This window comes from Calliopsis andreniformis, chromosome 7 (assembly GCF_051401765.1).
Source record: "Calliopsis andreniformis isolate RMS-2024a chromosome 7, iyCalAndr_principal, whole genome shotgun sequence".
Taxonomy (NCBI): domain Eukaryota; kingdom Metazoa; phylum Arthropoda; class Insecta; order Hymenoptera; family Andrenidae; genus Calliopsis; species Calliopsis andreniformis.
This window is the reverse complement of record NC_135068.1, coordinates 11,711,461-11,738,370: the sequence shown is the minus strand read 5'-3', so window position 1 is coordinate 11,738,370 and position 26,910 is coordinate 11,711,461. Positions and strand designations below refer to the sequence as shown.

The following is a 26,910-nucleotide window of genomic DNA, read 5'->3' as shown; positions in this document are numbered from 1 at the left end:
CTACGTACAATTCTCATGAAATTAAAATTCACATTTTTGCAGGCTCTCACATGACTTGTCACTGCTTTGATTTTTTCCTGTGAAATTACTGTTCTAGAGAACTGTTCTGTGGAGTTTGAAATAGTATTGAAGAATGTGGGGATGTGTTTGGGATTGATTTTTATGTAGCTGTTGAGGGACAATATGAAATCTTTTTATCGAGGATCCACAACCCTTTTGATGGTCAAAGTCGACGAAGTTTGATGGTGTTATCTGTGACCCTTTGCAACGTGACTCGGCAGTCTACGTATGTGTCTCAGAATCGACGTGAGTCGCATTTTAGATACATTGAATACCATTCCTGCAATTCCAGTTGAATAGAGTGGAGAATTGTTTCGGGATAGGGCACACAGGAGATTGTTTGATGCTCTGTTAAATCTGGCGAAAGTTGGAGCAAGTGAAAACTCTACACTGTTTTCTATCGTTACCCACTCGAAAGATTGATTCTTGTGTATACTTCGCTAACTCTTCGAAAACTAGTCCTTGCAACCATAAAGGAAGGATAATACATTAAATCGAGTCTCTAAAGATTTTAAACAAACACGAAAATTTGCAGATTAAAATCCAGGTCAATTAAGCTCGCGAAAAGTGTAGCACATAAATTGACTATTTTTCAGTTTCATAGTGAAGGCACTAAAATACGGTAGGCAGTAGAATAAACACTAAAATTGTGATAGTCTAACGAATATTAAATCCAGCAGAGTGTGTACATGAAATCAGGCAGAACGTGGCGGAAAGAATTGATTGGCGGTTTAATGAATAATATTTCAATTGGGCTCGATTCAAGTGTCTACATAGCGAAATTGAATTCTTCGTATCGGTGGCGTTTCAAGTTACGCGTTTGATTTTCAATTTGACGCGGTGCTCGACTTGTCTGAACAGATCAAAAAAAAAAGAAAGAGAAAATGGGAGTGGAGGTGGTTAGGGGCGGTAAAATTTAAACTGCTACAGTTGGCAAGCGGATAGCCACGGGTCAGTGGTTTATAGTTTAACGCAGAATTGCCTAACTTATTCGTGGCTTGCGACCAACTGCTCACAGAGCGCTACGGTAAACTTTATTATTTATTTTACTGCAGGCACTGAACCCTTCGAGTATCCACTCCTGCTTGAGGGTGAAACAAATAGAGAACACACTGATATTTCCTCCCCGTATAATATCAAACAATACTGAAATCCTGCTTAAATAAGTGAGAGCCTACTTGGAGGGACTTAAGGGAAACGAATGGGAAATGTAACTCCATGGATGGTTGTAAACTAGCGTACATATACCCTGAGAGAGAAGAATAGCAGGATGAGTCTGTGTATGAGGAGAGGCACTGCAAATAATATAGGTTAATGTAGAATGGAAAAGAAATTCTAAGTAGTGTAGATCTGTATGTTGCCAGACAGGTGGCGAGTAGTACAACCCTATGCATAATCAGACATGTTCAGCGTAGTACAACTCTGTATATAGTCAGACACAAAACAAGTAGTATACTCCTGTGTATAATCAGACATGCGAATAGTAGTGTAACCTTATATTTAGTCAGACATCTTGAGAGTAGTATAACGTTGTATATGATCAGGCAAGCAGCAAGTAGTACAGTTCTGAGGGAAATCAGTCATCCCACGAGTAGTATAGACCCGTGCTTCGTCAGACATTCGCTTTTTGGATCTCTGAATTCACTAATACGTTTTAAAAGCAAAATACGAATTTTTGGTCGCCTCAGAAAATAGCTGTAAAGGAAACCTGAATATTTAACACTATTTATTAACGTTGAAATTTATTTAGCTCTGCTTTATGGGTCGTTAATTTTTTCCTGGAGCCCAGGGTGGTCCTAATAATAACCGAAGCGAGAGAAACGTTAAAAAATTCCATTTGGGATCCTCCGCTGCACAGAAGCCTGAAAATTAGTCACCTTAAGCGAGCATTCTTCAAACGTGAGGACATATTCTTCCGTCGGGAACAATGAGAACAATTCGCGAGACTGCAGATAGCAAAGTATACATCGTCTCATTTGCACGACTTCCCTCCTCTGTTCTTCTTTTTCTCCCTTCTTCCTTCTGTGTCTCCTTCAGTTAATTGTCCATACACAGCGCGATCTGGGATCGTCTTTCGCCCACCGTGTCACTTCCTTTCTCTCCGCGGTGATTAACGAGGAGTCGATAACAGTTCAGTCCTCGGACAAGGGAAAAAGACAGAGGAATTGGATAAAGATTTTCAATGATTTCACCAGGGACTAGAATATTCATCATGCTGACAGAGGAGGAATTACAAGCTAACTTTATTGATCTTAGCTGGCTTCTAAAATCGTGTCTCTAATTCCATGAATAGAAAATTACCACGATTTTTTATTAGATAAAGAGAAAATTACTCAGATTTTCCAGCTTTAGAAATAGAAAATTCCTAAGACTTCTCAGCTCTATAAATAGAAAGTTACTAGGATTTTTCAGTAGCATAAATTGAAAATCACTCTGCCCAGAGATGTTCAGGGTCTAATCTTTTTTCAGAGCCCAGTAGTACAGCCTTAAAATGGCCAGACTGTTGAAAAATTAAGCCAGCCCCTGCGTCAGGATTAGACTCGAAGCGACAGCCTTCCCTTAATTGATACTAATGAATGCGTCGAGACGAAGGAGACAACGAATCGCAATCACCGCCATGGAAATGGTCTGGTTTCCATTTCCACTGTTCCTCGCCTCGCCGCTCGTTTCTCTGATCCCTTTCCCGCGACCCCGTCATTTCCTTCGCGCTTTTTCCCCTCGTTCATTCGACGCCGCGTATCCCTCTTCCAGGACATCCACTCGCTTTCCCTCTATTTCAATTTTTTCCGAGCCTCCACGGTTCTCCACCTCGGTTTTTGCGTTCGACCGCCCCCGTCGCTCGTTTCTCATCGATGCACCCCCGCGACCATTGTTTCCTTATCGCAACCCCGCCCACGACTCGGCTGCCAATTAACAATAGCAAACGCTGAGAGCAGCCTCACCCCTACCCCTTGGTCCACTAATTTGCCCTGGATTTAACTGCTGCACTTTAAAACGCGAGGGCACCCCGCACCCTCGCTTTGTCCCCTTTTTCTTCACGGTCTTTCGCTGGGCTCTGAGGCTGCTAAGTGGCTGGCGGGGACCCCACGTGCACGCTTATGCGTCGTACGTGCTGCACTGTTTTTCGTTTTTCTGTGCAGCGGGATGGAATGCACGTAGGCTGTTTGAGGCTCGAGGGGTGGGTCTTGAGAGTGATTTGTCTTGATAGTGGCTTTCTGGCGATTTGTCTTAATTCTGACTTCTTGGTGATTTGTCTTAATAGCGATTTCTTGGTGATTTGTCTTAATACTGATTTCTTGCTCCACAGTTTTGCTATTCGTGTACCTATGCTACTGAGCTATGAAAAAGAGAAGCTTCATAGTTGGGCAGAATCGGGGCGCTTCGAATGTGGTCCAATGGACCAGCAGCAACCTCGAACCTGTACCTGTTAGTTAGCATTCAGGAGTCCTTTTTCATGCTTCGATGGACTGTTTGTGCCAAGAATATTCCTTCTTTTGTGCCCGCTAGATTGGAAGTCGGGAACGAGGAAAGACTTTGACGATCGCCAGGCAATGAGAGGATCCTCTCGCGAGAGTATTTGAGGTACGAAGGTGGGGATGGCTCAGGTTTCGATCGCAAGGCGAAAGGAGCTTGTTTCTCTTTAAGATAGCGATGATTGTCGAAACAGTCGAGCCTCGTTTCCCATTAATTGCGAGCTGCTTCGCTATCTCGTCTGTTCTCGGCGCTTTGTTGCCCCTTGCCTCGCCTGTACGCGCTGTTCTAGACGATGTTATTGTTCTGGGTCGAAAGATTCACTAGGGAACGGGGCTTTTCCATTCGATATGAAGCTAGCCTTTTATTGTGCTCCTCTGTAGTTGATTGTGGACGACGATTTTAGAAGATTTTACTCAGAAGGGCGTTGAAATAGGAAGGACATTGGGAAGTGAAAGGAAGAGGTGATCAAAAGAGGAACTAAGGAGTGTAAGAAAAAATGGAATTTAGAAAGATACTGGGGACTGACAATAAATGAATCAGGAAAGGAGATAGAAACCAGGAATACTAGAACTACTAAGAATATTAGTTTAAAAAGAAAATAATTTTTCAGAAAAAAAAGCAACTAAATGGAGAAGGAATTCGCTGAGACCAGCAGGACGAAGTACTGAAATAAGCAACAAGGAACTAAACAAAAATGTTAGAACTCAGGAAAAAGGAATAGAGAGATGTCACCAAATTCAGAATAGAGAAAAGGAGGAATCGCCTCTAAGCAATGCAGTCCATTATGCAGCGCCACGATTGCAGCCTCCCCTCTAAAATAATTAGCAAAGGAAACGGTTCATTAGCCAGGCCATCATGCGATAAATCCTTCAAATCCGCCGCTAATTGCGATATTTACAAGGGAGTTACGACAGGAGGCGAAACACGAGGGCTTCCCAGAAGCGAGGCGCTTCTCGTCTATTAATCGAGAAGTGGCAAAAGGATCTTCGTTGAATCTGCATGCCAGAATACCGCCGACTCGGCTGAAAGAGGTTCGACGGATCGTTTTGCTCTGTTGACTAACTGAAATTTAATTGAAAGGACCGCGTCGCATAACGACCGCTGGAAATCGTATTTCCGCGTCATTCCCCGCTTATTCGTGTCAAGCATCCCCCTTAAGGTTTCATGCTTTTGTGCCCTGATGCTCGTTCAAACAGACAGAGCCTGGCTTTCTGGCGAACGTTTTTGGGGCGGACGCACGACTGAAATGAAAAATTATTTCCCGCGGTCCGAGGTTTCGGGCAACAGAATTTACATTCGAACAGATCCTCGTCATGAGCTACTGAAAGTCATTTTTCCTGGGATTCACCCATGACGCGCGACGATAATTCTCAGGATCGTGTTGCAGTTCGAGAGCGCAGAGCACGGTTGATATAGGAAAAATAGAAAAGGAAATAAAGGGGGAAGCATGCTTCCCAATTTCCATTTCCCATTTCGCCGCGCGATTTTTCCACAATGCGTGCACTCGACCGTTGCTCCAAATTAATTGAAACGAGGTAATAAAACAAGAGGCGATGTTCGCGACGGTGCTTAAAATCGATCCCTGTTAACAGTCGACCACGGCCAAATAACAACGCGATGTTTCGTCGCTATTTTTCCAACAGTCAAATAAAAAGAATAGTCGAATTACTGGGGTTTGTCGTTCTATAGCGACAGGCAGATAGAATTTGTGGGAGACTGGGATGAATCTCCCTGGATTTCCCTTCGCTAAGGTAGTCGAATTTTTCGGAATATTAGTGAGCATATAGCGATGATAATCCCAGTATATTGCTCGATCAATTTAATTGAAAAGAGGGGAAAAATAGGATCCCTTTTAATTTTCTGTTTTTAATTAATCTCCGTCGTTACGACGCAGTTACCCAGGAGGATCCCCTTTCTTTTTCCCCGTGCATTTTCTCGGCCCGTTCATTATCCGATCGTTTGCATGCTAGTCGGAAGACGAGGCGGAAACCGTTTTAGGAGACTTCATTATTTAATCGAGGCCGTTAATTACAGGCTTACAAGCCTTGGTATTAATCACCGCGTTACTTTTAACCCCGTTAACCCCGATTACCGTAGCCGTTCGTTATTTTCGGGGCAATTTTCCTGATATTAGTTATCACCCCGAAGGAAACGCTCATTTAATGTCATGAATGGAAGGAGCCCACTTTACCATCGATTTCAAAATAATTTTAATTAAAAAATGTTTTTTGGTAAATTTGGGAAAATGCAGGAAAAAAATTTCAGACTGGGTTGGGGCAGATGTTAGAAATTTTAGGGATGTTCAGGGAAATATAGGGAGTTTGGAGGGGATTCTAGGGAATTTTGGGGGAAATGCAGAGAAGTTTAGGTCTGGATTAGGAAATATGGGGAAATTTGGGAAAATGCAGAAAAATTTAAGACTAGGTTGGGATAGATATTAGAAATTCTAGGGATGTTCAGGGAAATATATGGAGCTTGGAGGGGATTCTAGGGAATTTGGGGGGAAATGCAGAGAATTTTAGGTTTGGGTTAGGAAATATGGGGAAATTGGGAAAATGTATGAAAATTTAAGACTAGGTTGGGATAGATATTAGGGATGTTCAGGGAAATATAGGGAGTTTGGAGGGGATTCTAGGGAATTTGGGGGGAAATGCAGAGAAGTTTAGGTCTGGGTTAGGAAATATGGGGAAATTTGGGAAAATTCAGGAAAATTTAAGACTAGGTTGGGATAGATATTAAAAATTTTAGGGATGCTCAGGAAAATATAGGGAGTTTGGAGGGGAATCTAAGGAATTTTGGGGGAATAGCAGAGAAGTTTAGGTCTGGGTTAAATTAAAAATCAGAAATTCTGGGAAAATGCAGGGGATTTAGGAGAAATACAGGGAAATCTAGGAAAATTTAGCGGAATGTAGGGAAATCTTGAAGAATTAATTATTATTCCATTAGAAAAGTTTCAAAGTACGTACTAGAACATCGACACCTATGCACAAAGGCTGTTAAATGAAGGAATTAATTCTGCATCCCGTTTATATCTCATCAATAGTTGATTTCAAATTATTCCACCCTCGATAGTCTCTTCGCCCCCTAATTATCTCAGCAATCTCTTCCTTCTCGCTGATCCCACTTTTCATCCCCCAAACGTACCCGCTGATCGTATTCCATCCGCAGAGTTTCACACGACTTGGAGGATCTAGACGCCCATAAACGCCTAACAGCGCGATCCCTTGGTTTAGCACTCGTAATCGCGAAACGTTCACTTGGAAAGCGTCGTGGATCCAGACACGATGCAGCTCCTCGACGACACGGTGAACATAATGATCGTATGCTAACCGTAATCGTCGTCGAATCGTAATTTATAAGCGACACTTCCCTCGATAAGAGGCACACAGGACGTTAAGGTGCGTATCCACTTGTTGCGTATCCGCGTATCGCGTCGCTGTTGCGTGTCGTTCTGGATGGACAGGCGTTGCATCGAGGCGTGTCTCCATTCACGTTGGATCGCAACTTATGTCATGGCCAGCATGTGTGGGCTAGGGAATATTCGAAAGCGGAACGACGACGATGGTTGGCTGTTCATTTTTATAGGCCACGCGATCCTGCACCTGATCCTTCCACCCCAGAAAATACAGTGGGGCTTCCTTCAGAGTTATTTCTAACATTTTCTTGGAGGAATATCAATAAAAATCAGTGATCGCTAAAAAGAATTTTCCAAAAATGTGACGTGTAAGAAATGTTCATTTTTAGATATTCTGGATGGAAATAGTTACTTTGAGCGACTCAATTTTTGGGGTATTTTTGACTGTGAAAATAGTACAGATAAGATAGACTCATATGGAGCGAAAAAGAGTGTAAGTGGTATAGCTCAGTATGCGGTCAGACGTGGAGCCAGTAGTATAACTTCGGGAAAGATCAGGCACGCCATCAGTAGTATGACCTCTGAGATAATCAAACTCGCCACCAGTAGTATATCTCTGTATATAGTCAGACACGTGAAGAGTAGTATAACCTCTGAGTTAATCAGACACGTCGCCAGTAGTAAAACTCTGTGAGTAATCAGACACGTGAAGAGTCGTATAATATCCGGGATAATCAGACACGTAGGTAACAAGTAGTGAGGTCCAGTGCCTAGTCAGACATCGCCTAAAACAGAGAAACTTGTATTTGTTAGGTCTCTGAATTAACTCTGTCGTTGACTATTTTTATTGAGATCATAAATGTCAGAAATCGTCTGAAAAAGAATATAAATTCTTGTGCTAGAATTTTTTTATTCAGATTATAGCACCCATAGTGTCCACTCTTCCTCGCTACTTTTATTACCCTCGACGAGCACTCGTCGAATACGATCCACGAGCCAATTTCACGATTTCACCATACGACGTTAAATATTAACGGGTGCATGCAAACGCACTGCTTGGGGTAATTAGAGTAGCTGCTGGGAATTGGGAAAATTGGGTGCAGGATGCGTTATCGAACTCGTTAAGGATCGATTTATCGCGAGCCATTAGGTTTTCGTTGGGAGAATCATTTTTCTTGATCGTAACTTGCAACTCCATTCCACTGGAAAGCCCTTTATGGCTTTTAATAAAGATAATCCAGTTATTGAGTTATTTTACGTGCAGTAATTTACAACAATTCAGGAATTAAATAGAGAATTTGAAAACAAAATACGCGGAAGCAAAATATGCAGCCAGAGTTGTTTTCGCAATGTTTGTAATTAAGTAATATTCTGAGTAAGCGTGCCTCATATTTTTTAGTCTGTTTAGTTTGAATTCAATTACAGAGACTGTCAGTCTAATTATATCCCCTTTAGAAAGAAGCAGGGGCAAAAGAATATCCCACCAATTAAAAACAGCCACCCTGTATGCAGAGACTCACTGTCTATGTTGTTCCTTTTCGCACAACTTTTTCGTGGCACGCGTTTGCTCTCACAGACTCCAACAAAAGCCAGGGAAACTCGGTGCACTGTTTATTCAAGAATCGCTTACACGATTTTGCACTCGGACCACGTTAATTGCCCCCATTCGCATCAGCACGCGCATTTTCCCTGCCTCAACTGTTTCACCTCGCGAGCTTACTTCCCGAACACCTTTCCCTCGTTATAAGCTCGCTGGGTCTCATCTTGAAATTGCCTGGAGCGATGCAGTGCAACAGTTTTCGAAAAGAAAGTGAAGCTCGAGGAAGTAAATTGAGTTCAAGAGAAATGGTACACGCTGTAAGCTCGAAGTCAGTGATTCTATATCGAGAGTAGCCTGTAATCCCGAGGGCTCAGTGATATTGCGTGTCGCGTTACCACTGATCAGCGTTTTACCCTGATCCAGGGTGGGATTAAACAGGCGAACATTTTCGAGGCTAATCGACTGGATTATGACGCGCATTGATCAACATGTCACGCGTCATTATCGTGATGCACTCGCTGCACGAGCATCCCCGACTACTAACCGCTGTTCTAACAAAGGGATAAATTCTTCATGACAGCGGATTTCGATTCGTCGTGGTGCATGAAAGAACGAATTGCCTCCGATTCAGGAAGCGGAAATGGCTGGTAATTGGGTTTCCAAATTGGGAAGGGATTCTTGGAAATGTTAGAAAACATTACTGCCTGGCTCGACCTGCCTGTTAAATGAGATTTTTCGAGGTCAGGTCAGGCTCCGCCAGACACGAGATCGAGTGGGATAGGAAATAACTGTCAAGCAAGAAACTCAATAGAATCCACTTCGAGGGAGTAGGACTTTGCATTTTAAAAGACGGAACTGTTGACGCTTACAGATGTATCAAGATTGTACTCCATGGAATATAAATGGACGGGATTCGTATACTATGCCGTACACGCTAGAGAACGCACAATAGGGGCTTTCGATACTGTGCACAATTGAGGGGGATCCGTGAGCGGCGATGCCACGAGGGAAACTAGAATAGCAGCCACAGATATGGCGAATAATTCGGCAATAATGGTACTGTTCACTATTATAGTAAATAAAGTTAGTGGTGGCTGGCATACAAACTCGAAAACGTACAGACGAAGAATTGTGGTATTTAAATGATATCGGGAGCTGCCATTCGAATTTATGTAGATGGGGCAAGAATGTAGAGTAGGAACAAAATTCAGTGGCCATATGAGGTAACTCACGAGTTCGGGTATAGAGAGGGGTGTGGTTTTAGGCAGAAAGGCGTGGTCTGAGAGAGAGGGCGTGGTCCAAGGGAAGGGGCGGATCCCAGAAGTGGGCGTGGCTCAATGGGAATTGGCACAGAAGTGAGCGGGGCCCAGTGGGGAGGGGCGTGGGCCCCAGAAGTAGGCGTGATCCAATGAAAAGGAGGCGGGGCCACAAATGGGCGTGGTTCCAGGAAAGGCGTGGTCACAATGCAAGCAACATCAAGAAAAAAAGTCAAGTATTAATTTCCCAAATTGCAATTTATTAACATTCTATCTCCAACAAAGAAGTCACGGACCAGAGTTCAAATAAGCAAAGCTGTCCCTACAGAAACAGCATAGTTATACTATATTTTAAATCGTCGTACAAAACATACAGAAAACAAACAATTATATGATTTCAATGGTACAAGATATTAGCCTTCAGATGCTCTCTCCTGTACAAAACAAACATTTCACCTAATGATCATACCTGGTCCGATCGATTACAAAATATACGAGGTACCAGACAATTGTTCATCAACAATTAAGTCGCGTACGCATAAGGCACTTATCGCGCGGGTGGGGGGGCACGACAGTGATTATTTCTCCTCAGTTGCTGGCAATTGGACGAGATTCATAACCGTCCCCTGTCTGGCGTGTGCGAGGGTGGAGGAGGGAGTTGGCTACAGGTGGTCCCGGGCAAATCAATATTGTTCCTCTGTCTCGGTGAATATGTGAACCCGCCTCGGTGTCCCTCGCAACACGCAGCCTCTGATCCCACCCATGACGATGATATTGCACGGTGTAAGCACCATCTCGTCCTACATACCGTATCCGACCGGATTCCCGTGTCTGCTCCTCGCAATTAAAAAAATTCGAACAGTAATCCAGCTGGATTTCCAAAGCGAGACGAAAAGGGGCGCAAACGTGGAAGCGTAACGACTCTGAAAACTAGCTTGTCGGTCCTGGCTTTTCCCTATTGGAACTAAAAGAAGATAGGGAAACTTCCAACGCAAAATCGAATTAGAAAATAGCTTTGCCCTGGGTACTTCTTTTTGTACGAGTTGTCAACATTTGGAACGCCCTGTATCGAAGTTATACCATGAAGAAAATATAGTTAATTTAACATGTAGGGATATTAAATATATGTATGTACAGATATTACAGTGAAACATGGAATATTAAATATATTATGTATTGTGTACAGGGTGTTTCAGATGGTTTCTCCTACTTTCAGTATTTTATTGAGGCCTAAAGGATCGTTCCTCTGAGGGGTTCAATGGCCTGTAGACTGAGGTCACTGAAGGTCACTAGTAATGTTTTCAAATTGTACATCCATCGTCAAAGACTTACAGAAAAAAATTCGTAGAAAAATACTTTGATTATAAAAATACTCCTAACAAAGCTACATAAGACTACAGAAAACTTTAATTAAGAATACTAAACGTAGGCGAAATCCTTCATAAAATAGAGTTGTCTGGAGCACCCTGTACATCATTTCGCAGAAACAAATATACTCTTTGTTAACGAACTTAAATAATACTTTAAAACCATTTAAGTATACACACGTTTGCCAGCTTAAATTACGAATAGGTACACTTTGTTCAACAATGTGTCTAATTGGTTGAGCCTGGGTAATCTCAGGGAAGTAGAGGGACAATTTCCTCCGCGGCAAATTGCGCTAGAGGCGACCTATCTCGCCTCGGGTGTCATGTCGACACGTCGCACATGCTACTGGAGTCCTCGTCAAGGTCCTCCTCGAAAAGGAATTCTGGGAAGCCGAGCTCGCGGACGTCCTGTTGCGACAGCTCCTGCAGGTACCGATAGAACGATATCAGTTTGTACTGACTGATACATTCGAGCACCCACTCGTAGATAATCGGCACAGCACGAGCCTTTCTATACCACCCTACTACAAGCAAAACGTTTCAACTGTTAGACTGGACTGTTTGAATGCAACCTGTGTGAAAAAGTAAGATAAACGGCTGGAATTGTATTTTTTGATCGAGTGTTTGTATTCTAGAATACTCCTCTCACACAGAAGAGCAGTAGAAAAATGTTATTCTACTCGTTTCGTTTATTTTCTTAAAGCAGAATCACTTTGGGACACTGGGTAATTTCTTGAGATCTACTTTGCTTCTATTTCAGGAGAAGTGAATCTTTTTAAAGAGGTAAAAGATTTGAAAAAAGGGGGAGTATTTTTTTGAGAATTATTCTAAGGCTATTAGGAAACATTCCAACTTGCAATGCATTACATTTTTTAAGCAGCCTCTTATACATGCAATTATAAAGACAGTAATGTACTCACTGATAATTTCGTCCTTGTAAACTTCCGCCTGAATTACAATAATCTTGAACCTCTGTCTCTCGACCATCAGGGCTTCCAGCGAATGGACCACAATGGCACCAGTAGCACGTAGCAACTCCTGAAACAGAACATATCCTTAAGCAGTAGAACTTGGCAGTGGTTCAATCTTCAATAGCCTAGCAGTATTGGATAGCCAAGGAAACGTAAATAAAATCCTTCCACCCTTCTGGTAACATATACACTAGCAGATTTTCATTATAGACTACTCAACTGTTGGCTTCCAGCATGTCTGCTCGAGCTATTGTGAGGATCAGAGATAAGCACTGGCCAATGCAGAAATTTCTTTATTAGTCAGGCGGCTATTTCTCTTTGATCCCTATAGTTAGCCTAGTCTCTCCTCTTCATCTTTTTCACTTTGGAAATTAATAGATCAACCCTTCGAGGAGCTCTAGGCACCCATTTTTGTGGATTCATGCTTTCAGTAGCCCTAAACAGGTGTACACTGTCTAACATAGGGAAAACCAGCGCTATACTTCTGTTCCCTCTGAAGACTCCCCAATTCCAAGTGTCCCTGAATCCTCACCTGGAACTGATCAACAGAGACATCCACGTAAGGCCCCAGGCAGAAGAACACGAATCCCTCGAACAGTCCCCTCTGCCTGAGCCGCGAGTTTCGAGGTCCAGCCTCGAGAGTCCTGCAGTCCACAGCTTCATAGGGTTCCTCAGCCACCAGCCCATTCTCCTTCAGCGAATCGATCACCCACTGATAGCCCACTATCCACTTCCTATGAGCCACCCCCTGCAGGTACTTGAGCGTCTTGTTGGCGCTATTGTTCTCCTCGTTCACCTTGACGATGACGTGCGTCACTCGATCGTCGAACTGCGCCAGGTACTCCGCGTTCACCAGCTGGGCCAGCCTCCTGACGCTCTGGATCTGCGAGGGCAGGAGGCCGCTGCAGACGAAGCAGAGCCTCTGCGCGCTCCTCCCAGCCACGCCCTTCGTTTGTTTGTCGGAAGACTCGTTCGCACTCGTCGCGAGATCGGGACTCTTCTCGAATGGGCACGTGGCTCCGTAATTACTCTTCGCCAGGGCTCGCGCCTTCGGCGTGCTTTGATGCAGCGGGTGCAGGTCCCTCTTGCGCGTTGGAGAGGCGGTGCTCGAGACGGCCACTGACGAAGGAGTCGTGGCCTGCTGCTTGATGTTTGACGCGAGGGATATCGCTGGGGAGCTCTTCTTCGAAGCTAGGCTGTTCGATTGAGCACTGTGAAGACAAACAGATGAGATGAGGATACGTGAAGCATTTTTGGAGGGTCTTGCTTGGGAAGCAGAGATGTTTGGGTAGCTGAAATTTCGGATGGTCGAGGACCTAGAGTTCATAATGCTTGGGAGCCTGAAGTTTAGGGGTACTCTAACATTGCAAACTTCTGGTCCTGGACCTGTCTACCAAAAGGTGTCCTACTTAACCGAAATTTCGGGTACCTGCTCAGCTTTACTTGGAAGCAAGGTAGTGACTCGAATCCTATACTTAATTCAGGGAATAATTACGTGTGCTTGAAAATAGGAGAAAGAAAAGTTAGCAGGGACTCGTGTTACTTACCTTCTCGTCTTTGCGTCGGGAGTGTTCTCGACAATGTCATCTTCCTCGCCCGAGTGTTCGGCGTCCTGGATATTTCAAAGTAGAGTGAGTCTTTGTGAATGCAGGGGGAAAAAGAGGTCTTGTTTATCTCGTAAGTAGCGGAATGGATAGTAACGATGAATAATAAAAGCTGGCTGGGTTAAACATCGCGTTTAACGTGGATTTATACCTTTCAACTAGCGATGCTATTATTGTATTTCTTTTCATAAAGGCCTACAGGATGTTCTACTTTCGACTGTGCATGAATATATTATGGGGCGAAAGAAGACGCATGGAACGCCAGGCGCAACTTAAAGACTCTCAGGACATTCTCAGAAGTCCCCTAACTGTGATATATTCATATGCAGAAAATGGAACATCCTAGTTGTAGTGGACTGACCTCTTCACGCAGATTCGAGCCTCCCTTGGCACTCTTCAGCTTCTGCGGCGTGCGCTCCACCGCATTGGAGCTCGATGGTTTCCCGAACAGGTCCTCCTCGAACTGTTTGATCATCAAATAGTGCTGCGTGATGTTCAGCAGAGAGTCTTGATCATAGCAAGTGTCGTCCTTTAAAGTGTCTTTCCCAGCATCCAGTTTATCCTTATCGGACACCGCTGGCTTCAGCACAGTGCCTTTTATTGACTTGAGAGGCCTTGATCGTAGTTTATCACTCTGAGAGACATCCTTCCTCCCATTCTCCACGTGCTCCGTCAAAGTGTCCTCGTCGTCGCTTTTAAACTCGTACGTCTCTTCAAGAGTTTTGTACCTGTTCTCCTTATCAGAACTGTTTGACTGAGCCATTATGTTCTTGCTGGATGATTGAAGACAGGGGACTCTCTCTTCGCAAGACTTCTTAGCCTTTTTCTGAGTATAATCCTCGAGCGCCTCTGTGTCAACATTGGCGATGACGTCGTCGAAGTTGTCCTGGATCAAGCAGTAATTCACAATCCTCTTATTGGAGTCCCTCTCAGAGGTCTTCTGGATGTCCCTGATCCTGTCTATGGTAGCACCAAAGTCTGGCGAGTCGTCGTCGAACACGTCTCTGCTCAGAATCTCTCGCTTGTTCTGGGAGTTCTGTTTCTCAGAGTTGGAGGCGACACCGAGATCAGACAGGTGCCTGCGTTGCAGAGCAGACACCTTATTGGACCCAGAGAAGCTAGCCTTGGGGGCCTGCAACAGGTCATTCTTCTTCTCCAGCCCATGAGGCTCCACTTTCCCTTTTTTCAAACCCCTATCGTTCGTGTCCTCGTACCAACTCTTAACGATGACGTTCACGTCTGTCTCATCCGAGTCTGAGGACACAGTTCGTTTCCTCTTGGACGTCGGCGAGGCTGGTGGATCAGCAGCTTCGTTCTTTTTATCGCAATTCAACCAGACGTAGTCAGGGGAGTCTGTATCAGAACTGAGCAGAGGTATAACTCTTCTGTAAGTCTTCTTCTGCATCTGTATAGTGTCCACGCTGTCTGGGTCAGTGTCAGAACTAACGATCACAGTTTCCTTGCAAGGTTCAGCTTCGACAGTATTGCCATCCTTGCTGCTACTGTCGTCTGTCTTTGCAGGAACCGCTTCAGTGGCGGATGTGCCTTGGTTTATGACGTACGTAACTTTAGAGGAAGCACTTCCAGAGTCAGACTCGTTGCCCATGCCACCCTCCTCCTGCCTCGATTTCCTCTTCAGCCTTTGGTCCAGCTTCTCCCTGCTGCTCGATCTTTTTCGTTTCTTCTCTGGCGGGGAGGACGACCTGGACTCCGAGGCCTCAGAAGCTTGCTGCGATTTGCGTATGAGGGCCCTGGAATGCGCGCCTCTGATATCAGAGAAGTTGTTGTTCTTGCTACTGTCTTCTCTGCCAGGTCCTTTTTGATCAACTCCCGCGCTGCTCGTCGTGGGCGAGTCTAAGGTGAGAAACTTCAGCTGAGAATCCTTTTTTGGAGACAGCATTCTGACGGTGTCTTTGGACGCTGTATTCCGAGAGGCAGAGGATTTCGAGTGGCTCTTGGCACTCTCCATAGGGAGTGCCTTCTCATTATCGTGCAAGGACACTAGGACCAGGTCGTCCGATCCGTCTGACTTGCTAGCAATTGTGATCGGTTGCATGGGCGTGCTTTCTTTATACAGGTCGATGCGTTTGGTGCTAGCTGCTGGCCTAATTGATGGTCCAGGTTTGATAGACTCAGGTTGTCCCTGTGGCACTGATAAATCATCCTCCACTGGCTCATTCAGTGCGACCTTTGCACCACTATTAGAACTTTTCTCAGAGGAACTGGACTTCAGAGCTCGAAGCTCCTCCACATCCATAGGGTTACATGGCTTCGTCACTTTCTTTATGAGATAGCTTCTGTTGTAGGTGGGTCTGCGCAAGGTTGACCCTAAGTACAGAAAGGTAACGAGCTTCCTGCGGTGCTTGAAGACCTTGCCCAGTTTTCTGAAGGCAACTAAGTGCCCCTCTTGCCCTTTCCCCTGTTTGTCTTTTATTTTGTCTGGGGAAACTGTTATGTCCTCTTTGCCATTTTCCTTAGGTTTGTCTCTCGTTTCAGCTAATCTCTCCACGCTACCCTCCTCTCCATTCTGATCCATTTGTCGGTTCAGGTCACGTCTCACGGTAAGCAATCGCGGAGCAGTGTCCAAGCCAGGGGGTTCATTCGATTTAGAGTCGGTGCTTCGCTTCCTCAGGGACAACCTATTACGACTCGGCGTTTGACTGGTCACAGGCGACTGAAATCTGAGCGCGAATCCATCCATCCTTTCCGTGTCTATCAGAGGAGTGCTCTTGTCTAATGGAACAGGGACAGTCTCGCTGGTTTTGGGAGGCGAGGCTTCCATGACACTTTTAGTTGGGGTCGCTTGCAAAGGACTCCCAGCTAACCCACTTTGCTTTGGAGACAATGCACTCCTCCTGGGAGCGTCACTGCCCTCTACACCTTCGATCCTTAGTGCCTCTTGATTCTCAGAGCAGTCTATCCCGATGATGTTGTTCATCTGATGACTATTCAGGCTTCTTATGTGCACAGGCTCGCCCTCCTCCAGGGTGATGAAGGAGGACTCCTTGGCAGGCTGGTCTGACATTGAGACGTCCATTTCCTTCGCAGGAGGAGAGTCCTCTGTCACCCTCTGAACACTCTTCACATTTGGCAGCCTCTCCAGTTGCTTATCGACATTCGTGACGCTCTCAGACAGATTACCTCTGCTTCGTCTTCTTTTGACACTCGTGTTAATTACTGTCGAGGCTTCCTCTTTGGCAGACTCGTCGTTAGATCGGGATTTATTTGTGTTCTCAATGCTGACATTTAGAGACTTCAGCTTCTTCCTCTTACGTCGCATCTCCTTGCCGAATTGGACGACGTTGGACCAGTTCTTCTTCGTGGTTGACAGTATATCACTAGGTGGCGTTCGATGAGTATCGTTTGAAGCCTGTTCCATTTTCTCCTTATTGTCTTCTCTTGATCTGTATAAGCCAGAGGTACTTGGCTGCTGGTCATCACAGGCTGTGACTACTTGCTGAGGCTTGCTGCACCTTTCACTCGACTTGGAGTCGTGACTCCTGGTTTCTGAGGACCTCTGACGTGCTGTGGCTTCTCTGGATAAGAGCCTTTGCTCCTGCAGCTTGGTTTCGCCCTTGTCCAGCTTGTCAATCTTCTCCTCCCTGTTTTGGGAGATCGAGCAGAGCAGAGTGTCGTCAAGGTTGTTCTCCACAGGCACTGTTGCAGTGTTGGGATCATCGAGTGCCTGGTCGTCAGGCAAAGTCTCTAGCCAACTTTGCACTCTCTTCGTCGAGTCGTCTTGGCAAGTAGGAAGCTCGTCAGGTGGCAGAGGCTCGATGCCAGAAAAGGCATTCTTGTTTAAGTATTTTGTTATGTCGCTGTCTTTCCTATCTCTACTCTTCCTTGCTGTGTTTTTGCTCTTCTGCGATTTGGAGTTGGATCCAGAGCGTCTCTTAGCGTTCTTTTTGATGTTAGAGCCACTTGGGCCAGGAAGACCTAGTTTCTGTTTGGAGTTTTCCATTGGCCCTGACGAGTTGCTTTCGCAGGTGCTGCGTGGTCTGGACACTTGGTACAATACTGCAACATCGCATTGGGTAGCTAAAAAGGTTGCTGTGATTGATTATTCAAAGGGTCCAGGCTAGTCGCGTCCACTCAACGAATAACGAATGGAGCTTTTTAAACTTTCATCTGGCAGAAAAGTATTGCACTGGAAAAAGTATCTCCATGCAGGCTCCACGAGAGTAACTCCAAGAACAGACTTGTTTTCAAGGTAATAAAACATACAGCTAGTACTTCTGGACAGACCACATCTGTGAGCAATCACTCAGACAGTGGCTGCAGCTGGTGGAACTGCCTGGGGCTTGCTGAAGTTGTTTGCTGGACGTTGGACGTCTTTGTCACTTATTGCAGTGATAATTTGATGAGGTCTACTTTGCACTCAGGACCTACAAGTCCTGACATCAGAAAGGTTCCTGGACTACTAATTCCTGGGGAAAGGGACCTAGGAGTACTAATTCAAGAAGGGTTCCTAGACTACTAAATTATGGGAAAGGGATCTACATGTAGAAATAAAGAAAGGTGATTAGAACTACTTCTGCAGCCACCTTATTCAGTAGCTCATAGTGACCCCCAGCAAGTGTGTTTAATTTCAATACTGTAGTAGAATTTTCTCGTTTAACTCTGATATCAGGAAACCTTGATAGAAGATATCTGTTATCACAGAAAGTATGAATCAGATATGCTACACTGAAAAGATAAGAGGTATCTAACAGAACTGGGGAGGACATAATTCAGAGTATCTATGGAGCTATTCTTTGCTCTATCCTTGGGCCATATAACCACAGATTCTCTGTCAAGGTCTCCATTCAAGCTATTGCCATAAAACAAAGTGAAGGAAAGTGAAATGGCACTTGCCTCCCATCCGACTAACAAAGTAGCTATTCCTTATTCGTTGAGTGAGACATGTAGAGTAATATTCAGGACCTGTATCAACTGTATCTTCATTATCCTCTACTTAAAGCATGCATAAGTGAATACATTCCCAGACTATGTATAACAATTTTGCATAAAAGGTTATAAATCCCTCAGAAATGTGGTTTTCTCTACTTTTCACTGTACATGTAACGCTGGTCCTGAGGGAGAGTACCGTGGACAATTAAAATTGCAAGCAAACGACCCGTTAAATGCTCGCTGGAAGAATTTAGGCGGTGCTCGAACGCGACACAACGTAAACGTTAGGACCTCGTGAAACATTGATGGTCTAGGTGCATGCAGGGTGCATAGGGATCCCAGTGAACACTGGGACGTTAATTTTTCAAGCTTCCCTGTGCTCTGAGAAACAGATAGCTGACCTGAGTGAACATGATATCGCAGCACGTGCATCGACTGCGCCCTAAGCCTCGACTTTTATTTTTAACAAAGCTAAAGAACGTTCCGCCGCAGAGAAATATTGGGACTTTAAACATTTACCGATTTACGACCGAAACTTCAGCAACTTGATGAGAATCGTCTTTCATACTTAATGCAAATATCAAAGCGCATTACGGTCCCTCGTTACTTCAACTTATTTTTACCACGCCGAGCCTGGCGAGTTTTCAGGCAGCCTACTTTACAGATACTGGCCATCAGATTGTAACTTCTCAGGGAAAATAATATTTTCAGTTGGAAAAGTATTTCAGTAGCTTTTATTGTGGATGCTTGTCGGTGATAAATATTAATACTGCGATGCTGGCGAGGGAAAAAGAGTATTATTGAGTGGAGGCACTCACTGTCGATGCCCGAGTCGATCTGAATTGCTTGGATCAGCTTTTCCAGTCTGTCGATGTACATCTCCATATGCTCGTCTTTGGAGATGGAGCGACGGTGGAGAGCAGATTTGCACAAAGGGCATGTTGCATTTGTGTCTTGCAGCAGAGTCTGAATGCACTCGCGGCAGAATCGATGCCCGCAGCGAGTTTTTACAGGTGCAGTTATTGTGTGCAAGCTGAAACAAAAAGAAAGAAATTGACCACATGTATATTTCTAGCTGCAAGTCATTGAGAAATTAGTTGTGAGATTCTTGGGAAGATTTAATTATTGCTAATGGAATTAGGAGTCTTCGAGAAATAGTGTAATTAAAAAGTAGATACTGAATACTAAATACACTAATAGATACTAAATACACTTATTGAGAACTTAAAAAAAAGATTTAAGAGCTGTACAACTCTCAATTCATTTTATTCTTATGTTTATTATTTATTTTACAATTAATAAATATCAGTAGCACTCTATAGAATTTATTGAGGTATTTGTATCATCTACTCTACATTTAACACAGGATGTACATACATTATTATTACACTATCTTATCACACGTGTCTACATTCACATATTGTCTTTTGAATAAATGTGTAATACATCCTGAATTCATACAAATACTCACAGAGAGATAAAAATTATCTGAAGATATAGATTTACCAATATGCATCACTATAAATTTCCATAGAGTACCACTGCTTGAGGGAAGTAATTTTGCTCAAACTAAATTTGCACGTACAACTAGGAAACAAAAAAGAGTCACAAAGATATACGAGAAGAATAGAATTCCTCATTAAAAGTTTCATTAAAATCTGTTTGAAATTACAAATACATTCAGCCTCTCGTACAATCAGTAACACTTGACTAAAGATAAATATTTCATTTTCAACTAACAGAATATTATTTCATAATAACTCGGGGCACTCCTGAATTTCATACAATAGCTATTCGTCAACCAAAAATAAAGCAAAACTAATTTACAGAATTGAAAAGTTAATACATTTTCTGCAAGTGGATGTTTTGACTAAAAGAAGGATTAATCAATGAACGTAAACAACGTCACTGAAGTGAACCCAAACATAACCTATACCACCACACAAAAATCATAAAAGAGAGGTATATCAGTAGATTCTGACAAAGTGCATGTTCTAAAAAATTGCTTTCGATTTATATTTCATCGCTTAATTCATGATCTCCGCGTATCATTCAGAAACTCACCAAATCGTGCACTGTAAACATTTCTGCATGTCCCGAATCACTTCTGACAGTTTGTCAGCAGTGGCGAACACCTGCTCCATCGTTCTTTATCTCTTATATTTTCCCACTGTCACATGGCGAAAGTCTTGTCCAACTATATTAATCACTTGTTGAATGCGCAATTACGAGAATTAGCTTAACTTTCGCGCTAACGTTCCATTGTCACGGAATATTCGCATGGTTGACAGCGTGACACTTGTCAACAAGTAGAAATCGTTATTTAATCACTTAGCGAAGGGTGGCGCTGCGATCTACTGTCGACACTTAATTCTAACCTTCAAACATTCTCCATTACAAAAAAAAAACTTCAGAAAAATAGAAAAATAATCAATATTAATACTGTAAATAATATAATAGAGGCTAAAGATAATAATAATTAAAAAATCTGTGCTGAAGTGGATAGTTTAGGATGACCCACTCTTAAGAGGATTCAAATTTCGACTGGCTATCGATAGATCGATACTGTTTCCCGCTCTCGCCACCAGAGCGCGCATGGCAAAGCGTCTCTGGCGATGGCGGGAAGCTGCAGAGCAAGAAGTTTCATAATCCACCTGAATCGTCGCGGTGAGCAGTCGAAATGGTTTCAAAGAGCGTCCCTGGTTTGAATTACTTTCTGAGGATTAAGCATCTTCGAGGATTATGTTGGATCCGAGTTTCTACTCGTGTTGAGGTTTGAGCAAAGTTTGTCCAGCAGACGCGGTGTACTAAGAGGACGAATGGCACGATTTTGTAAGACTAACAGGGTGAATTTGTTTTTGGTTTGCAGAAGTTCCCTCGGCGATGATTAATTCGGCGTCGTCGAGATTGGAGAGTGGACAAGAAGGACGATAGTAAGGCAGAACATGACTCTCGACGAAACGACCTGTTGATGACGTTATGGGGTGGATCTTCCTTGCGAATATTTTGCTACTCTCCTTATGCGGTAAGTCTGCACCGTACTAAGCATGAATATTTGATGTGTCATTTATGTGGGAGGAGAAATGAGATGTTTGAGGCAGTGGCGTAACTGGGATTGTGGAAACAGATAATTTGAATGTTCAATGAAAATTCAAAGTTTGTTTGCGCTTGAGCTCTCACAGTTACGCCATTGCGCATGACGCGGGAAAATTGGGATTTTTGAATATGAATTGATGAGGAGCCACTACTAATTTTTTTATTGAATATTCGATTTTAAATTATGGAGTTATAATGGACGCATCGAAGTTTTGAAATTTAATATATTTCGTAACTTTGTGGGTGCTAATTTATAGAACATAACTAATTGAAGTATCAAAGTTTCTTAATTTTTATTCTTTTTAACTTTCTTATATGTTTCAAATGAAAGTATTTTAAAGTTACAAAAAGATACTTCTTGAACTTCATCATTCTGAAACTTTTAATTTTCATCGAGAGAATTGTAGCTCATTTTTCTCAGAGATATGTTCATTAAAAAAAATTTAATTAAAAGAAGACAGTGTCTCTAGAGCAGTTAAAGTTTGTTCCTCTGGGATCAGTAACGTATATTCTTCGCTGCGTCCATGTGATAAGAAAGTTAAGGGATGTAATGGCCATTAGAAATTGAAGAAGCCATTACAATTTGTGAATAAACGAAGTGGCTCTGAAAAAGATAGAAATAATAATTACTCAAATTTATTTGATGTGCTTTATATTCATTAATAATGTTTGTTGAAATTTGTGCATAATGGTACTAATGAAATTATGTGTAATGTGATATATGTATAATGTATTTTAAATTCTGGGTTTCGAATTACGTAAAACGAGAAAATGTGAGATAAAATATAATTTGAGAGAATGCATACAGCGTAATTCCATTAAGTTGCTGTGCAAAGAATTTGTCAAAAGCACACTTGAAACCTTGAGTTAAGAGAATTTTTCAGTGTATATTCGCGAATAACTTTTTTAAATGCGACGCGCAGATTTCTGTTTGATATATTCTTTTTGGACTATTATATCATACAAATTTTCGTTTAAAATTTTTTTTACAAGGAAATTGTATTTGGTTTACTACCCAATTAATCGGTTCACATTTTTATTAGAGGTGCGCAGAGGTTTTTCGTTTTTCTCTGATATGATAAGATTAATATTTTTATGTGACCATCAACAGGTATACAATTAAAGGTGCTGTGAAAATTTCAGTGACAATGTGCAATATTCCTGGTGAAATTAATTTCATATCTATAACACTGCAAAATACTTTATTTACCTTCTTAGCGGTTCTGCATGCGACTGAACTGGCACTGAGAGATTTCATTCCCGGTAAATTTATTCGGAAATTATGCTTATCGGTAAAGCAAACGCGGCATAACAGCCTCTCCGTATGGAAATTTGAATCGAGCTCGTAAGAAATCTTCCTCCGTCGAATAAATTTACCACAAAAAAGTACACTGCATCTGCAGTGATTAAAAAAGCACTGTAATCCCCCACAAGCTCCTTTTGCCAACACGACCCATAATTTTGTACACACCTGTGATATGGATGCAAAAAAGATCAATTCTTTTTTACTGATTTTAATTAATTATTGGATAATTAAATGGTTCTACTGAAAAAGACTGTTAATTAAAGACTCAAGCATGAATTTTGTGGACAATTTTATCAAAAAATAAGCAACTATAGTGGGAGCAAAATTAAGTGGCCCCTTGAGGCCTTGCATGGGCTCACTTTTCCCAACTGATGCTTCAAGAAATAATCTTCTAGAGAAGAAGGCCTGCTTCTTGAATCGTCAGGTGTGTGCAGCTTTGTCGTGGGCCCGTTTGGGCCCCCGTTCCCCTTTTACTGCCCCTAATTCTACATATACAATATCTATAAAACTGTAAACTATGCAGCACACTATAGTCAGGGCAAAAGATTACGGCCAGAGGTTCCAAAAATCGTCTCAGGATCCTCCAAGACCATCCAATCCTCCACAACCAAGGTTGCACACTCCCTTCCTCTCTCAAGCTTCAGCTCTCAGTCTCCACTCAAGTCCCAAAATGGGCCCCTAATCTCGAGCTCTCCACTCGTTCCAAAAGCCAACTTCAGATCACATGTACTTCCTCACTACCACCCCCAAGAAATCCAAGAAGTCAAAGAGTACGTATCCACTAAAGAATAAAACTATCGCGAGTAGCTCTCGAGGGTACTCTCAGATACTGTATTCATTTTGGGTCAGTTCCCCTCAGTCACTCTAAGCACAGTGTCTTACAGTAAATATACCATCTGAGAGCACTCTCGAGAGCTTCTCGCGATAGTTTCTCTCTGAAGTGAAGTACTCTAAAAGCTGGATTGGGCCCGGTCCCAATCTCTTGCCCCGGTTATAGCGTCAGGCCCAGAATACTAACTTGACCGCTGTCTGTTGCTTTTTCACGCTGCTCTGGACTGTGACGCGAACAGCGGCAGGACTGCCGTTGCCACAGGGCGGTGGTGGGGGCCATGGACAGCCGCAGGCTGGCTCGCCGAGCACCCCGGGCCCCGGCGGTGGCACGGCTGGCAGTGGCGCGAGCAGCACTCTCGGCGCCGCTGGCGGCGGTGCTTCTGGCTCTGGCACCGGCGCCGCCGGTGGTGGCGGCGGGGTCACGGGCCCAGGGATCCCTGGGGGAAGTACCGGCGGTGGGGCCGGTGGCGGTGCCGCCGGTGGTGGCACGAATTGGTCCACGGGCCCGGCGCGTCGGGGCCGAGGGTGGCGCGACTGGCGCCGCGGCGACCCCACCCTTATCAAGGGACTGTGGAAGTCCAAGGGACCTCTAGGTAAATCTTTCGTCTTTAGACCAACGCTGTTTTAGCGCACGCTGCTCCCGTAGTGGGCCCTACGAGCAGGCCCCGCTGTTGTGATTGTGGGATGTTTGGGGGACGTTGTTCGTTTGTGGAATTTTGGAGTTTGGGCCTGATTGGGACTCATTTAAGAGCAGGGGGATAATAACTTGGGTGATGGTGTTCCATTTTGGGCCCAAAAATTTTGAAACTTTAAAGTATTCAATTAGTCAATTATTCCAATATTCAGATATTCAGATATTCAATTATTTAAGTATTCAGATATTCAATTATTCGATTATTCAATTATTCAATTATTCAATTATTCAATTATTCAATTATTCAATTATTCAATGGTTCAATTATTCAATTATTCGATTGTTCGATTGTTCGATTGTTCAATTATTCAATTATTCAATTTTTTATTATTCAATTATTCAGTTATTGAAGTATTCCAAGTATTGTAAATTAGTGTTCTTGAGTTTTGAACCATATCACCCTCAAAAATGTATATTTTCACACCTGGTATGACAACTTCCACAAACTAGCAAAGTCTCATTAAGCACTGAGCATTACTCTTGAGTTTCTCTTCTCATCCATACTTGTCAGCCTCATTCTCTTACGTTTTCGCACTTCCACTAAGCACTATATGCTCTCGTAACAACCCTCTTATTCTTTATTGGCTTTTATCCATTCTTATTTTCGATTTTAAGATCCCATTATCCTCGGCTGTTACTGTATCCAATTGTCCAATCGCTATTTCCACGAGTTTATTCCCTGCAATAAGAAATATCTTGAAACTTCGATGTTGCTTACATTCCTCCGTTATCACCGAGCGTTTCCCGACGTGTCCCGGTAGAAACTCCTCGGGTTTATGGCCTTACTTTAGAACCAGCTGTCAGACAATCTTATATCGTGTCACCGACCCGTGAACTATTCCGCTGGGTGATTCAATTTTGCCGAAAATAGTTTTGCCCCGCGCTGTGAACGCGTTGGTGTTAGATAGCGCGCTAAAATGGGAAAAATTTGCTCGTATAAACCAATTACCTCTCGTTATTCCCCCCCTTTAGAAGTTTCCATTAACGTTCCTGTATTAACATCGACGAGAAGCGACAGGAATTTCGATGGGGGCCAGAATTCAATCGATTGCTTGACTCCAAGTCGCTTTTCCCATCGAATCCACGTCAACTTGCCCGTAAATCGAAAATAATATGGTGAGAGACGTGAAAAATTCATGAACCGAATGAACAGTACGTGTCTATTCCCTCTTGCTGCCTCGAGATTCTAATTTAACTTTCAAATCCCGACGTAGATCCATGCACAGTAGATTTCGACACTGAAGGCGATATTTCATTAAGGCGGCAGTCTGCTAGGTGACAATGGGAGACAAAAGACTGTATTTGAGACACTGCTAGATAATTTCGTCTGGATAAAACACTGTACTCTAGAATTTATAGAAGTGGGAATTTGATAGACTAGACTAGACTCGACAAAAAAAGATAAAAATTACTTAAAACAAAAATTGATTCAGTTCCAAAGAATTTTCCTCTTATTTATTCTTCCTCTTTCCCAAATTTCGCCTCTTAAATTAATCTCGCTCTCCAACTCACCCCAGAGACCCCTTTTTATACCCCCAACCCCAGCTCCAAAACCCTGTAACGCCTCAACGCAAAACAGGAGCCCCTAAATCTCCCGAAATTTTTCTCACCCCAGCTTAGTCGTTCCACCCCCGCAGCCACATTTCATCCTGATCGTCCCTTGCACGTGCATGCTACTACTGTTGAGACTCGATGCAAAAAAACGAGGGAAACTCGCTGTTCCCCTAGATTCCCTAGGCAACGCAGAAGCATACATCTTCCTAGCGCTGCTGATCGGTTTCGTGACAGTGGTGGTGGGCTGCTGGCTCTCAGACAACTGCTGGTCACCTGAGCCCGAAGGAGTGGTCACCCTAGCATAGCCTAGTGCTGACTTCCGTTCGTCCAGGCGATAACAACTAGTCCGTCGGCCCTCCTACAGGAGCTTCCGGGACGTCGGCCAGCCCGAGGAAGGCAACACGACTGGCAACCAGCGGCTGTTGCTCGACATCAACGACAACCACACGCTCCAGTCCCTCTGATCCAGCTGGGTCAGGACTCGGGCCAGCGTCAGAGGCGAGCAGCCGCGCGGCGGAGATATCGACCTATCGAATTCGAGCCTTTTTGCGCCGCTGTGCATCGCTTTAATGCGTCGCGAGCGACCAGTCCACACGGGAATGTAATTAGCGAAATTGCAGGGCCAGTGGCTCCAGCTCCAGGCCCCTGTGATGAGATTAGCGTTTGATCTCGGTTCGCCCCCGCTCGCGACGATATTACGCGATGATCGCCGACAGTGTTCCCCAGCCAGCTGCTAATCCGCTGGAGCAGCGCGGAATGTTGAAAGCAGGGGAGCCTGCACACTCGAAGTGGGTCAATAATTTCGTTTCGAGCCCTGAGAGGCTTTCGATAGTCGCTGGTTGAGGTCCAGTATCCGCGCTGATCCGGATTCCCATCCATCAGTTCTTCTTCGTTCCTCGCCGACCTCGCTGC

At 43.7% G+C, this 26,910-nt stretch overlaps 2 protein-coding genes across 2 annotated transcripts in view; one reads left to right on the top strand and one right to left on the bottom strand.

Annotated features, from left to right (window-relative positions):
* The window catches only part of LOC143181685 (uncharacterized), a 46,045-nt gene extending 19,613 nt beyond the window's left edge, over positions 1 to 26,432 (top strand). Inside the window, exons 2-4 of the mRNA XM_076382221.1 lie at positions 21,387 to 21,542; positions 23,990 to 24,343; positions 26,173 to 26,432. Of these exons, the coding sequence (XP_076238336.1) occupies positions 21,497 to 21,542; positions 23,990 to 24,343; positions 26,173 to 26,303 (531 nt within the window). The 5' untranslated portion in view covers positions 21,387 to 21,496 and the 3' untranslated portion in view covers positions 26,304 to 26,432. The remainder of the gene's footprint in view (positions 1 to 21,386; positions 21,543 to 23,989; positions 24,344 to 26,172) is intronic.
* Positions 11,161 to 20,796, bottom strand: LOC143181422 (uncharacterized). Its single transcript, XM_076381805.1, has 7 exons — positions 20,582 to 20,796; positions 19,336 to 19,550; positions 13,989 to 17,644; positions 13,571 to 13,635; positions 12,556 to 13,234; positions 11,973 to 12,090; positions 11,161 to 11,576 (listed from the first exon to the last, which is right to left on the bottom strand). The coding sequence occupies exons 1-7, from the start codon at positions 20,659 to 20,661 to the stop codon at positions 11,374 to 11,376; spliced, it is 5,016 nt and encodes a 1,671-aa protein (XP_076237920.1). The 5' UTR covers positions 20,662 to 20,796; the 3' UTR covers positions 11,161 to 11,373.
* Positions 26,433 to 26,910: the final 478 nt, after the last annotated feature.